We start from the raw sequence: 15,192 nt of genomic DNA, 5'->3' as shown, positions 1-15,192 counted from the left end.
CATCTACCTTAGCTACCTCACCGCCATCTACCTTAGCTACCCCACCGCCATCTACCCCGCCGCTATCTACCTTACCTACCCCGCCACCATCTACCCCATCTACCCCGCCGCCATCTACCACATCTACCCCGCCGCAATCTACCTTAGCTACCCCACCGCCATCTATCTTAGCTACCCCACCGCCATCTACCTTAGCTACCCCACCGCCATCTACCCCACCGCCATCTACCTTAGCTACCCCACCGCCATCTACCTTACCTACCCCGCCACCATCTACCCCGCCGCCATCTACCCCATCTACCCCGCCGCCATCTACCTTAGCTACCCCGCCGCCATCTACCTTAGCTACCCTACGCCATCTACCTTTGCTACCCCGCTGCCATCTACCTTAGCTACCCCGCCGCTATCTACCCCACCTACCCCGCCACCATCTACCCCACCTACCCCACCGCTATCTACCTTACCTACCCCGCCGCTATCTACCTTACCTACCCCACCGCCATCTACCTTACCTACCCCTCCGCCATCTATTTTAAAAATATTAACCCCTAATTTAATCCCCCTACACCGCCGCCAGCTATAGTAACTATATTAACCCTAATATAATTAGGGTTAATATAGTTAATATAGTTATTATATTATATATATTAACTATATTAACCCTAATTATATTAGGGTTAATATAGTTAATATCGTTATTATATTATATATAGTATAATAACCCTATCTAACTCTAACATCCCTAACTAAATTCTTATTAAAATAAAATCTAATTAATATTAATATTATTAATTATAATATTCCTATTTAAATCTAAATACTTACCTATAAAATAAACCCTAAAATAGCTACAATGTAATTAATAATTACATTGTAGCGATTTTAGGGTTTATATTTATTTAACAGGCAACTTTGTATTTATTTTAACTAGGTACAATAGCTATTAAATAGTTATTTACTATTTAATAGCTACCTAGTTCAAATAATTACCAATTTACCTGTAAAATAAATCCTAACCTAAGTTACAAATACACCTACACTATCAATAAATTAAAGAAACTACAAATATCTAAACTAAAATACAATAAATTAAACAAAACTAAATTACCAAAAAAAACACACTAAATTACAAAAAATAAAAATAAATATTACAAGGTTTTTAAAGCTAATTACACCTATTCTAAGCCCCCTAATAAAATAATAAAGCCCCCCAAAATAAAAAAATTTCCCTGCCCTATTCTAAATTTAAAAAGTTCAAAGCTCTTTTACCTTACCAGCCCTTAAAAGGGCCTTTAGCAGGGCTTGCCCCAAAGAAAACTGCTCTTTTGCCTGTAAAGATAAACACAATACCACCCCCAACATTACAACCCACCACCCACATACCCCTATTCTAAACCCACCCAAACCCCCCTTAAATAAACCTAACACTACCCCCCTGAAGATCTCCCTACCTTGTATTCACCCAGCCGGGCAGAACTCTTCATCCAATCCGGGCGATGGCTTCAATCAAGCGGCTAAGAAGTCTTCTTCCATCCGGCGATGTCTTCAATCAAGCGGCAAAGATGTCTTCTTCCATCCAGGCTAACTCTTCTTCCATCCGGCGATGTCTTCAAGCAAAGCGGCATCTTCAATCTTCTTTCTTCGCTTCAATCAGATTAACTTGAATCTGATTGGCTGATTCAATCAGCCAATCAGATTTTTCTACCTTAATTCCGATTGGCTGATAGAATCCTATCAGCCAATCGGAATTCGACGGACGCCATATTGGATGACGTCATTTAAAGGTACCTCATTCCTCGTTTAGTCTTCATGCCGGATGGATGCTCCGCGGCGGAGGAGCGAAGAAAGAAGATTGAAGATGCCGCTTTGCTTGAAGACATCGCCGGATGGAAGAAGAGTTCGCCTGGATGGAAGAAGACTTCTTTGCCGCTTGATTGAAGACATCGCCGGATGGAAGAAGACTTCTTAGCCGCTTGATTGAAGACATCGCCCGCATCGGATGAAGAGTTCTGCCCGGCTGGGTGAATACAAGGTAGGGAGATCTTCAGGGGGGTAGAGTTAGGTTTATTTAAGGGGGGTTTGGGTGGGTTTAGAATAGGGGTATGTGGGTGGTGGGTTGTAATGTTGGGGGGTGGTATTGTGTTTATCTTTACAGGCAAAAGAGCAGTTTTCTTTGGGGCATGCCCCGCTAAAGGCCCTTTTAAGGCTGGTAAGGTAAAAGAGCTTTGAACTTTATTAATTTAGAATAGGGCAGAGATTTTTTTTTATTTTGGGGGGCTTTATTATTTTATTAGGGGGCTTTGAATAGGTGTAATTATCTTAAAAATCTTGTAATTTTTTTTTTATTTTTTGTAATTTAGTTTAGTTTATTTTATTGTATTTTAGTTTAGAAATTTGTAGTTTATTTAATTTATTGATAGTGTAGGTGTATTTGTAACTTAGGTTAGGATTTATTTTACAGGTAAATTGGTAATTATTTGAACTAGGTAGCTATTAAATAGTAAATAACTATTTAATAGCTATTGTACCTAGTTAAAATAAATACAAAGTTGCCTGTAAAATAAATATAAACCCTAAAATCGCTACAATGTAATTATTAATTATATTGTAGCTATCTTAGGGTTTATTTTATAGGTAAGTATTTAGATTTAAATAGGAATATTGTAATTAATAATATTAATATTAATTAGATTTATTTTAATCAGAGTTTAGTTAGGGATGTTAGAGTTAAATAGGGTTATTATACTATATATAATATAATAACGATATTAACTATATTAACCCTAATATAATTAGGGTTAATATAGTTAATATAGCAGGCGGCGGGGTAGGAGCTCACTTTAGGGGGTAGGTAAGGTAGATGGCGGCGGGGTAGCTAGGGTAGATAGCGGCGGGGTAGATGGGGTAGATGGCGCGGGGTAGGTAAGGTAGATAGCGGCGGGGTAGGTAAGGTAGATAGCGGCGGGGTAGCTAAGGTAGATAGCGGCGGGGTAGCTAAGGAAGATAGCGGCGGGGTAGCTAAGGTAGATGGCGGCGGGGTAGCTAAGGTAGATGGCGGCAGGGTAGCTAAGGTAGATGGCGGTGTGGTAGCTAAGGTAGATGGTGGCGGGGTAGATGGGGTAGTTAGCGGCGGGGTAGATGGGGTAGATAGCGGCGGGGTAGATGGGGTAGATAGCGGCGGGGTAGGTGGGGTAGATGAAGGCGGGGTAGCTAAGGTAGATGGCGGTGGGGTAGCTAAGGTAGATGGCAGCGGGCTAGATGGGCTAGATGTCGGCGGGGTAGATGGGGTAGATGGCGGCGGGGTAAATGGGGTAGATGGCAGCGGGGTAGCTAAGGTAGATGGCGGGGGGTAGGTAAGGTAGATGGTGGTGGGGTAGATGGGGTAGATGTCGGCGGGGTAGATGGGGTAGATGTCAGCGGGGTAGATGGGGTAGATGTCGGTGGGGTAGATGGGGTAGATGTCGGCGAGGTAGATGGGGTAGATGTCAGCGGGGTAGATAGTGTAGATGGTGGCAGGGTAGCTAAGGTAGATGGCGGCGGGGTAGCTAAGGTAGATGGCGGCGGAGTAGATGGGGTAGATGGCGGCGGGGTAGATGGCGCCGGGGTAGATGGCGGCGGGGTAGATGGCGGCAGGGTAGATGGGGTAGATGGCGGCGGGGTAGCTAAGGTAGATGGCGGCGGGGTAGATGGGGTAGATGGCGCCGGGGTAGCTAAGGTAGATTGTGGCGGTGTCCGGGAGCGGCGGTTTAGGGGTTAATAACTTTATTAGGGATTGCGGCGCATATTAACAGCTGTTTCAAAACGCATGCGCAAATAAGCAATACCGGAAGTCAAGGATGGGAGGAGTTGGCGTTCAAGACGTAGATAAGTTATAAATTAAATTATAATATCACAAGATGCTTATTTTCCAAAATAAATATTGCGGTTTACATTGCAAGTATATTAGGAATTAATAATGTTCATTAGAAAGCATATGATTTACATTCACTTTAAGTTTTAAACTCTTTTTGTATTGGCTTCATTTTGCAGCATTTTTGCAGACATTCAGCAAGATTACAAGTGTTGCTGTACGGCTCTACCACTGAAAAATTGGCCATTGCGCGCTTAATATGCAGGTCTCCTGTATTATAAGTCGTGGCGGTACAGCTATACCGCTAGCATTTTAGCCTTTACGCAACTCTCCATTCCAAAAAATGATTTTTGAGTGTGGAATTTTGAGGTCTCCCGTATTACAGGTTGTGCGGTCTGGCTATAACGCTAGCGTTATATCTTATACCGCCGTGATCCATTCTGCGATCTTAGACCAGTAGTTATGGATTTCGCGTTACAAAAATATTTAATAAAACTCATAACAAAAATGTTACAAAGTACACTAACACCCATAAACTACCTATTAACCCCTTAACTGCCAACCCACATCGCAAATACTATATTAAACTTATTAACCCCTTATCTGCCACCCACCCACATAGCAAACACTAAATAAACATATTAACCCCTAAATCGCTGCCCCCCCCCATCGCTACTACTATAAAAAAACTTATTAACCCCTAAACCGCCACCCCCCACATCGCCAACACTAAACTAAACCTATTCACCCCTAAACTGCCGGCCCCCACATTGCTACTACTATAAAAACCTATTAACCCCTAAACCACTAGCCCCCACATTGTTAACATTAAACTAAACCTATTAACCCCTAAACTGCCAGCCCCCAAATAGCAAAACACTAAATTAAACTATTAACCCCTAAACCTAACACCCCCTAACTTTAAATTAAACTTACAATATAACTATCTTAAAATAAATAAAAACTTACCTGTGAAAAAAACAAAAACAAAGATTAAACTATAAATTAACCTAACATTACTATTTTAAAAAAATAAAATAAACTAAAAATAAAAAAACCTAAATTACAATATTAAAAAATCCTAACACTACGGAAGAATTTAAAAAACTTAACATTACAAAAAAAACCCTGTAAAATTATGAAAATTAAAAATAATCTAACATTATAAAAAAAACACTAACTACGAAAAATAAAAAAATCCTATGATTACAAAAAATAATAAACGAAATTATCCAAATAAATAAAAATTAAACCTAATAGCCCTATAAAAACAAAAAAGCCACCCCAAAAATAAAAAACCCTAATCTATCAATAAACTACCAATAGCCCTTAAAAGGGCCTTTTGTATGGCATTGACCTAAGTTAAACAGCTTTTTTACCTACAAAAATTACAAAGTCCCCTGCACCCAACCAACCCCCCAAAATAAAAAACCTAAGTCTAAAAAAAACCTAAGCTAACCATGAGCAAATCAGCTCTTTTGTGCCTATTACAATAAAAAAAATTGCCCTAATCTAAAAAAAAAACACCCAAAAAAACAAAATTAAAAAAAACTAACACTAACCCCAGAAAATCTACTCACCGTTCCTGAAGTCCGGAAGTGCAGACGGGGCAAAGTCTTCATCCAGGCAGCGAAGATCTTCTCTCCAGGGCGGCACCATCTTCAATCTTCTTCCCAGAGGTGCGGAGTGGTCTTCAGCGATGTGCGGATCTGGAGCGCTGGTCCTCATCTGGAGCGCTGGTCCTCTTCAGTGGCCGCGGTCTTCAGCGACGTGGATCATCCTCTTCATGCGATCGTCCACCGCACACTCCTATTGGCTGAAATATTAAAATCAGCCAATAGTATGTGAGCTGCTTTTTTTTTTTTTTTAAATAGTAATGTTAGGTTAATTTATAATTTAATCATAGTCAGTTTTTTTCACAGGTAAGTTTTTATTTATTTTAAGATAGTTATATTGTAAGTTTAATTATCCAAATAAATAAAAATTAAACCTAATCTAATAGCCCTATAAAAACAAAAAAATCCACCCCAAAAATAAAAACACCCACTAATCTATCAATAAACTACCGATAGCCCTTAAAAGGGCCTTTTATAGGGCATTGCCCTAAGTTAAACAGCTTTTTTACCTACAAAAATTACAAAGTCCCCCATAAAAGTAACCCCTGCACCCAACCAACCACCCAAAATAAAAAACCTAGGTCTAAAAAAAGCCTAAGCTAACCATGAGCAAATCAGCTCTTTTGTGCCTATTACAATAAAAAAAATGCCCTAATCTAAAAAAACACCAAAAAAAAACTAAATAAAAAAACCTAACACTAACCCCAGAAAATCTACTCACCGTTCCTGAAGTCCAAGTGGGGCAAAGTCTTCATCCAGGTGGCGAAGATCTTCTCTCCAGGACGGCACCATCTTCTATCTTCTTCCCAGAGGTGCGGAGCGGTCTTCAGCAATGTGCGGATCCGGAGCGCTGGTCCTCATCTGGAGCGCTGGTCCTCTTCAGTGGCCGCGGTCTTCAGCAACATGGATCATCCTCTTCATGCGATCATCCGCTGCTTTTTATTTTAATTTTATTTTTTTTAAATAGTAATGTTAGGTTAATTTATAATTTAATTTAAGTTTAATCTTAGGCAGTTTTTTTCACAGGTAAGTTTTTATTTATTTTAAGAGTTATATTGTAAGTTTAATTTAAAGTTAGGGGGGTGTTAGGTTTAGGAGTTAATAGTTTAATTTAGTGTTTTGAGATGTGGGGGGCTGCAGTTTACTGGTTAATATGTTTAGTGTTGGCGATGTGGGGGGCTGGCGGTTTAGGGTTTAATAGGTTTATTTAGTGTTGGCGATGTTGAGGGCCGGCAGTTTAGGGGTTAAAAACTTTATTTTATTAGCAACGATGTGGGTGGCCGGAGGTTTAGGGGTTAATAAATGTATTTTATTAGTAGCAAAAGTGGGGGGCCGGCGGTTTAGGGGTTAATATGTTTATTTAGTGTCCGCGATGTCAGAAGGCAGCAGTTTAGGGGTTAATAACTTGAATTAGGGTTGGCAATGTTGGTGGGTGGCGGATTAGGGGTATTTAGACTAGGGGTTTATGTTAGGGTGTCCTTATAGACATCAATGGGGTTGCGTTACAGCGATCTCCATTCCGCGATTGCAGCTTTTTTTTCTTACACTTTCTCTCCATTGATGTATATGGGAGAAAACATACACGAGCACGTAAAGTCAGGCCTTGGCTTTTGTGCGGTATGGAGACTTATCGCACCATATAGCACAACAAAAGAAGGTTTTTCAGTAACTTGTAATGGCAGCTCTTTGGAGAGTGCGATACTGCTATTTTTTTGGGGTTATTTATGCACCAGATTTAGTGCACAACTTGTAATCTTGGTGATTGAGTGCTAAAATGTGTACTCTCTCTAGCTCTATGCTGGAATAGCTATCGAATACTATTACAAGTACATAAGCACCACCCCATGAAGTATCATTATGTACCAAATATATGAGGGATTTGTCTACTATTTGTTCTGTAGTGCCATTGGTACATTTGTGCTACTCCAACGTTATCTACATGTCATTCAAGTGATTAAAAATAGCAAAAAACAGAAAGTTTTTCTATACCCTGTGTGCAAGCAAAACTTGAACTCATTTCTTACCCAAATATTACCCAAATAATCTCCTAATATTAATAATTAATTTCACCCCCTTTTAAATGATGTGCATGTGTGTAATTGTGAACATATATATTACCAAGAATATTGATCTCAACATAATAGACTTTGAATATAGTTGTACTGGAGTTTGAAAGTGCTTTTACAGATGCTTTTCGGAGACTAAAATTCTCAGCATTGGTGCACAGGCAATCACTTAAGTCATCATGTCCATATGTAGAGGAACGTAAATGTCCTTGTTATAACCCATAGTTTGTCTTTTATTGTTTTTTACTGTGTTTCTTTTTTGTTTATGCCCTGGACTACATTGGTTGTGGTTCTTAATACTTAGGGCTCGATGATTGAAAGCTCTCTGGGCTGGTGAGATTATTAAAGAATGCTCGCCAGTCCTTCTATTTCCCTGGTGGAATGATCTAAAAACAGGGTGTCGCTAAGGGGCGTATACTGCATTTTCATATGAAAAGTGCACAGTAAAATACCTATTTTAAACATTATGCAAAACAAATATTTGAACCATTCACACAAAAATAAGCAGAGAAAAATTGTATTGTTAAGGTGCATCAAAAATCGTAACAAAATTCTTCGTAATTCTTCTTTGTAGAATCGTATTTTAACAAAAATGTAAAATCTATATGTAGTTTATGCAGGAATAATTCATATTACATATGTACAGTGGAATCGTAATTTTAGTAAACTGAATGTGCAAAAATCACAGAGCAATTTGGACTTATAAATAGAAAATGCAAAGTTCAATTGTTGGCATAGGAAAGTGTAATTGTTGGCATAGAATCCCCCTGCACTATCTACTCTTCACCTGGAGAGGTTTAGCTGGTACACCTGAAGATACTAGCCAGTTCCTACTAGTACATAAGTGTACTTGGGCGAATTGTGGGTACCCATTTGGCTCTTTTCTTTGTTTTCATATATATGGATATATTGATGTACACATGAGGCGCCCCTCTTGTTCTTTATTATTTTCAATACAGTTCTGGTTTTATCTATGAGGAGGAGAGCAGCCACATGAATTGCTTCATTGTGAGATCACCTTGTCCTACTAAAAGGGTTAGCTGGTACACCTTAGATTCCAAACACAAAGGAAAAATGATATAAAGAATACCAAGATTACCAAAGTATGCACTTGCAGCACTCTGGGCCCTGAACTAAAGGACGGAATATCCCAACAGGATTTTAAAATATAACCTTTATTATAGAAATTCAAAAAACCAAGTGGTTGGTTTATAACACACACAATTAAAATACACTCCAGTACCGAGATCAGTGTAGTAGGTAATATGTAAGATCACTAAATATTACGATTAGGCCTGTATAATATCACAGTTATAAGTGATCTCAAATGTAACCCAAAATGATTGCTAGTTTAAATTCACTCAAAGGCTTGCAGCAAACAAGCTAGAACAAAAATTATAATCAGGATAAATTATGATCTGAGAATCAGAAAGAGTGTTATAAGCTTATAGAGTTAGATACAAAGCTCAAAGATTATGAATAATACGTATATGTCTATTGGAATTAATACTAAATGATATTAGTGTATCCAATGTAACTTTAGTTAATATGCATATTAATGGTGAGCTGAGGATTATATCAAGTAGGCTTATATTTCTGCCTGAATCTAAGCATCTATTAATTCAAAAAAGTTTTCAGTGTGCCAGTCTTATAGCAGTGATCAAATGCTACAGAACAGTAGCAATAACACAGTCACTTTTTGAGAAAACTTCTCTTTTATAAGTAAGAATACAAAATATGTGTAAACTTGTAGCAGTAGAGTCACTTTATTAAGTGGTAGAATATATTCTGTGTTAAAGCAAATAAATAGGAACCCCAATTTTCTGCTACAATAAAAATAGCTCAAAGATAAGCAGTTTTCACTGCAGTGTATGTGACTGTAATTATAAATTTAGATAGAATCAAAATATTAATTCACCATCCAATCCATGTTTAGATCCACTTATACAAAAACGTTTAAATCAACCTTGACTAAATACAAGGTAATTAGACTGGTTTATCTATATGGTTGATGCCACGAATGTGACAGAGTTTACTATAACCAAACTTAAATCTATATTCAGTTCGTATGGCCTTCCAGCGTTGTTGAATTACGCTGAGTTTGGCGCAACCCAGGCTATATTTGATAGATATCTTACAGATTTTTAGCACAGCTTCTATACATGTGATGTAAAGGTTATAGAGGCAAAACGTGTCAGGGGAGAGTGCTGAACGAGTTCACACTCTATCCTTTTTGTTAATTTTAAGTGCCCAGTACCTTGTATCTATGTGCCGCTAAGTTCACTTGCAATACTCAGCATGATCACAGACTATCAGGGTCTATATAGATGAGTGAACACTGTTCACAACAAATAATGATCTGTATTGTTACACCGAGGTGCCATTCTAGAATCTAACTTTAATATCTACTAATAGCTTGTGCCTAATTAATTTAACGGTCAAAATAATCCATTCAATAGCAATGTTTGGTGAATGTTATGAGTCATGTATGAATGTTGAACAACCGGAGAAGCGCAGCACCGGCTATATTGATTCACTTAGAATCATCTACTTCAGCATTTAGCTGGTAATACTATAAAATATACAGCCTGGGTTGTGCCAGACTTAGCCTATCATTCAACATAGCCTCTATATACATAGATAAATGTATGTCAGATGAATGTAAGGAATACTATATGACTGTTAAACTGCTTGATACTTACAGCATTTGCCATATTGATGCTGTGAGAACTATTTGTTACTAATTTAATCTGGGTTGTGCCAGAAATAGTTTAAACTGTATCCACAATATAAACAGTGCTAACTAATAGAGCAATACTAAATCAATCTTTAGTCTGGGTTGTGCCAGATCTAGTGCTATTACAATATAAGAAATACATTTTTTTATATATTTTTGTACAAATTATTACATGACTGGACTACTTCCGGAATATACAATATTAATATCCAAAATATATATATTAAAATCTGACTGCATATAGCGCTATTAACGGAGTGATTCTTATTTTTACACACCACCTGGGTGGTGTTGGATTTAGCAAACTGCTAAACATGAACAGTGATAGAATCTATCAGGTATCGACCATATGAGCATTTAACCTTTCACGAATAGTAACATAAGTAGTTTCATTTCACTATACATTAATAATTCTACTACCAGCCTGGGTTGTGCCAGACTTAGTCTATAGTGTTACTCTTATTTTCTAACTAGTACAGGTTCCAAAATCCATTACCTCTATAACCTTTACATCACATGTATAGAAGCTGTGCTAAAAAGCTGTAAGATATCTATCAAATATAGCCTGGGTTGCGCCAAACTCAGCGTAATTCCACAACGCTGGAAGGCCATACGAACTGAATATAGATTTAAGTTTGGTTATAGTAAACTCTGTCACATTCGTGGCATCAACCATATAGATAAACCAGTCTAATTACCTTGTATTTAGTCAAGGTTGATTTAAACGTTTTTTTATAAGTGGATCTAAACATGGATTGGATGGTGAATTAATATTTTGATTCTATCTAAATTTATAATTACAGTCACATACACTGCAGTGAAAACTGATTATCTTTGAGCTATTTTTATTGTAGCAGAAAATTGGGGTTCCTATTTATTTGCTTTAACACAGAATATATTCTACCACTTAATAAAGTGACTCTACTGCTACAAGTTTACACATATTTTGTATTCTTACTTATAAAAGAGAAGTTTTCTCAAAAAGTGACTGTGTTATTGCTACTGTTCTGTAGCATTTGATCACTGCTATAAGACTGGCACACTGAAAACTTTTTTGAATTAATAGATGCTTAGATTCAGGCAGAAATATAAGCGTACTTGATATAATCCTCAGCTCACCATTAATATGCATATTAACTAAAGTTACATTGGATACACTAATATCATTTAGTATTAATTCCAATAGACATATACGTATTATTCATAATCTTTGAGCTTTGTATCTAACTCTATAAGCTTATAACACTCTTTCTGATTCTCAGATCATAATTTATCCTGATTATAATTTTTGTTCTAGCTTGTTTGCTGCAAGCCTTTGAGTGAATTTAAACTAGCGATCATTTTGGGTTACATTTGAGATCACTTATAACTGTGATATTATACAGGCCTAATCGTAATATTTAGTGATCTTACATATTACCTACTACACTGATCTCGGTACTGGAGTGTATTTTAATTGTGTGTGTTATAAACCAACCACTTGGTTTTTTAAATTTCTATAATAAAGGTTATATTTTAAAATCCTGTTGGGATATTCCGTCCTTTAGTTCAGGGCCCAGAGTGTTGCAAGTGCATACTTTGGGAATCTTGGTATTCTTTATATCATTTTTCCTTTGTGTTTGGATTTAGATTTATGCACAAGCACCATTTCCTCTAGAGATTTATAGGAGACTAATATAGTATACACAACTATACTACCTGAGGAAAAGCCCGAGTAGTGCCACTGTTCATTTGGTGTGTTAGTACACCTTAGATTCCAGCCTGCACCTACTAGTACATAAGTGTACTATAGCCGCATGTGAGTATCCACTTGGCTTACTTGATTTACATCACTATATAGCATATTGATATGCACATGAGGCGCCCCTCTTGTTCTCTTTATCTTTTAAAGTGTAATTGTTGTTTTTTTGTAAAATGGGCTGAACATGGGTGTTCCATTGGTGTATATAAAAATGTCTCTCTAATCCCAGCATAATTTTCGCACTGTAGATCTCACAGTTTTTTCTCGCCAACTAAAAGGTGGGAGCTTTTCTCAAAACAATACCAATACTTAATACCCTAATAGAAAAACACATGTATAAAATATAGGCAAATGTAAGATGCTATATGCAGAAAGCAGCATACTGTGATTTATATTGGCTGCAGGATTTAATTTTTAAAGTGCGCCCCCTGCTCACTGCTAACTTCACTCTAAGGAGCGAAGTGTCCCTATCCAGCAAACTCTATTACTTTCAATAAGATCCACCTCGCTACTCGCAGGATCGTTACGATCATTCTCCCAGGGCAGCCCTGCAAGTGTAGGTGAGAAAAACTTGGTTTGAGCTAAGTTTATATCATCTAGCCCTTAGAAAGCATTTTATTGCTATTTGATCTTAAATTACTTTCTTTTTCTCTTGTAAGATGTATCGAGTCCACGGATTCATCCTCCCCTACAGGAAGTGGCAGAGAGAGCACCCACAGCAGAGCTGCCTATATAGCTCCCCCCTTAGCTCCACCCCAGTCATTCTCTCTGCCTGCTTAACTGCTAGGAAGGCAAAGAGGAGTGTGGTGACAAAAATGTTTTTATTTTCTCAAGCAAAAGTTTGTTATTTTTAAATGGTACCGGTGTGTACTATTTACTCTCTGCAGAAAAAGGGATGAAGATTTCTGCAAGGAGGATGATGATCTTAGCACTTTGTAACTAAGATCCACTGCTGTTCTCACAAGGGCTGAAGAGTACAGGAAAACTTCAGTTGGGGGGAACGGTTTGCAGGCTAAACTGCATTAAGGTATGTTCAGTCTATTTTTTTCTAGACAGACTATGTTATTTCTAGAAAAGGCTGGCAATATCCCCATGAGTGAAGGGTAAGCTGTATTCAGACACTTGGATAGGAATTTCAGCTTGCATAAAGGGCTTATTAGTTACTGGTGACACTGTTTGTTAAAAACATTTTTGTTTATTCAGTAAATGATGCAATTATAAAGTTTTTTGAAGGGACTAAAGGGGTAATTGTGGCTTGTTTTTGAGTTTTCTAACCCACATGGTTAATTTAGAGACACTCTAGTGTTTGTCTGTTAGGCCTCAAAACTCGAGTGAGGTGGGAGGGGCCTATTTTCGGGCCTCAGTTGTGCAGTTTCTTTTCCTCTAAGACTTCTAACTGCTTCTCCAGAGGTTCCTGCCGTGTTTTGAGGGCTGTAAAACAAGTTTTTTCCCCCACAAATTGTTCTGAAGGGCACGTAGGAGCCACAGCAGAGCTGTGGCAAAGTGCTGAAGGTCTTTTTTACTGGTTTTAATGTTTTTTCAATCCGGTTTTGCCATTAAGGGGTTAATTGTTTATTTGCATAGCTGTGCAAAGTTACTAAGGCTATATGATACTACTGTAAAAATTTCTTTATGTTTACTGCTTTTTTACACTGTTTTGCAGAATTTGTGCAGCTTTTTTTCTCTTAAAGGCACAGTACCGTTTTATTTCTAAGTGTTATTTACTTTGATTACAGTGTTTTCCAAGCTTGCTTGTTACATTACTAGCCTGTTTAACATGTCTGACACCAAGGAAAATCCTTGTTCAATATGTTTGGAAGCCATTGTGATACCCCCTCTTAGAATGTGTCTCAATTGTACTGATATGTCTGTAAACTATAAAGAACATATATTAGCACTTAAATATAGAGCAATAGATGATTCTCAGTCAGAAGTAAATGAGAGTTCGCCACCTAGCTCTCCCCAAGTGTCACAACCAGTAACGCCCGCACAAGTGACGCCAAGTACCTCTAGTGCGTCAAATTCATTTATTTTACAAGACATGGCCACAGTTATGAATTCAACCCTCACAGAGGTTTTATCCTGACTGCCTGGTTTACAAGGAAAGCGGGACAGCTCTGGGTTAAGGAAAAATGCTGAGCAGTCTGACGCTTTAGTAGCCGTATCTGATATGCCCTCACAATGCTCTGAGGTAGGGGTGAGGGATTTGTTATCTGAGGGAGAAATTTCTGACTCAGGAAAGACGCTTCCTCAGACAGATTCTGATATGACGGCCTTTAAATTTAAGCTTGAACACCTCCGCTTATTGCTCAGGGAGGTATTAGCGGCTCTAGATGATTGTGATCCTATAGTGGTCCCAGAGAAATTGTGTAAGATGGATAAATACTTAGAGGTTCCTGTTTACACTGATGTTTTTTCCAGTCCCTAAGAGGATTGTGAATATTATTGCTAAGGAGTGGGATAGACCAGGTATTCCGTTCATTCCCCCTCCTGTTTTTAAGAAAATGTTTCCCATATCTGACACCATGCGGGACTCGTGGCAGACAGTTCCTAAGGTGGAGGGAGCTATTTCTACTCTGTCTAAGCGTACAACTATACCTATTGAAGTCAGTTGTGCTTTCAAAGATCCTATGGATACAAAATTAGAGGGTCTCCTGAAGAAAATTTTTGTTCATCAAGGTTTTCTTCTTCAACCTATTGCGTGCATTGTTCCTGCAACTACTGCAGCTGTTATCTGGTTTGAGGCTCTAGAAGAGGCTCTTCAGATGGAGACTCCATTAGAATAAATTTTGGACAGAATTAAGGCCCTTAAATTGGCTAATTCTTTTATTACAGATGCCGCTTTTCAACTGGCTAAATTAGCGGCAAAGAATTCAGGTTTTGCCATTTTAGCATGCAGGGCGTTATGGCTTAATCCTGGTCTGCTGATGTGTTATCTAAAACTAAACTTTTGAACATCCCTTTCAAAGGAAAGACCCTATTCGGGCCTGAGCTGAAAGAGATTATTTCAGACATCACTGTAGGGAAAGGTCATGCCCTCCCTCAGGATAGATCAAATAAGATGAGAACCAAACAAAATAATTTTCGTTCCTTTTGGAATTCCAAGAGTGGTCCCTCTTCAGTTTCCTCTTCTGCAAAGCAAGAGGGAAATTTTTCCCAATCCAAGTCAGTCTGGAGACCTA

The 15,192-nt window shown here is 38.1% G+C and overlaps 1 gene segment (V, D, J or C); it reads right to left on the bottom strand.

Annotated features, from left to right (window-relative positions):
* The window catches only part of LOC128647129 (T cell receptor alpha chain constant-like), a gene marked incomplete at its 5' end in the record, with an annotated part of 112,775 nt that extends 98,165 nt beyond the window's left edge, over positions 1 to 14,610 (bottom strand). The window contains 1 exon segment of the C gene segment in view: positions 14,563 to 14,610. Coding sequence covers positions 14,563 to 14,610 — 48 coding nt within the window.
* Positions 14,611 to 15,192: the final 582 nt, after the last annotated feature.

This window comes from Bombina bombina, chromosome 2 (assembly GCF_027579735.1).
Source record: "Bombina bombina isolate aBomBom1 chromosome 2, aBomBom1.pri, whole genome shotgun sequence".
Taxonomy (NCBI): domain Eukaryota; kingdom Metazoa; phylum Chordata; class Amphibia; order Anura; family Bombinatoridae; genus Bombina; species Bombina bombina.
Note: the sequence above shows the minus strand (reverse complement) of the source record. Positions and strands in the feature narration are given on the sequence as shown.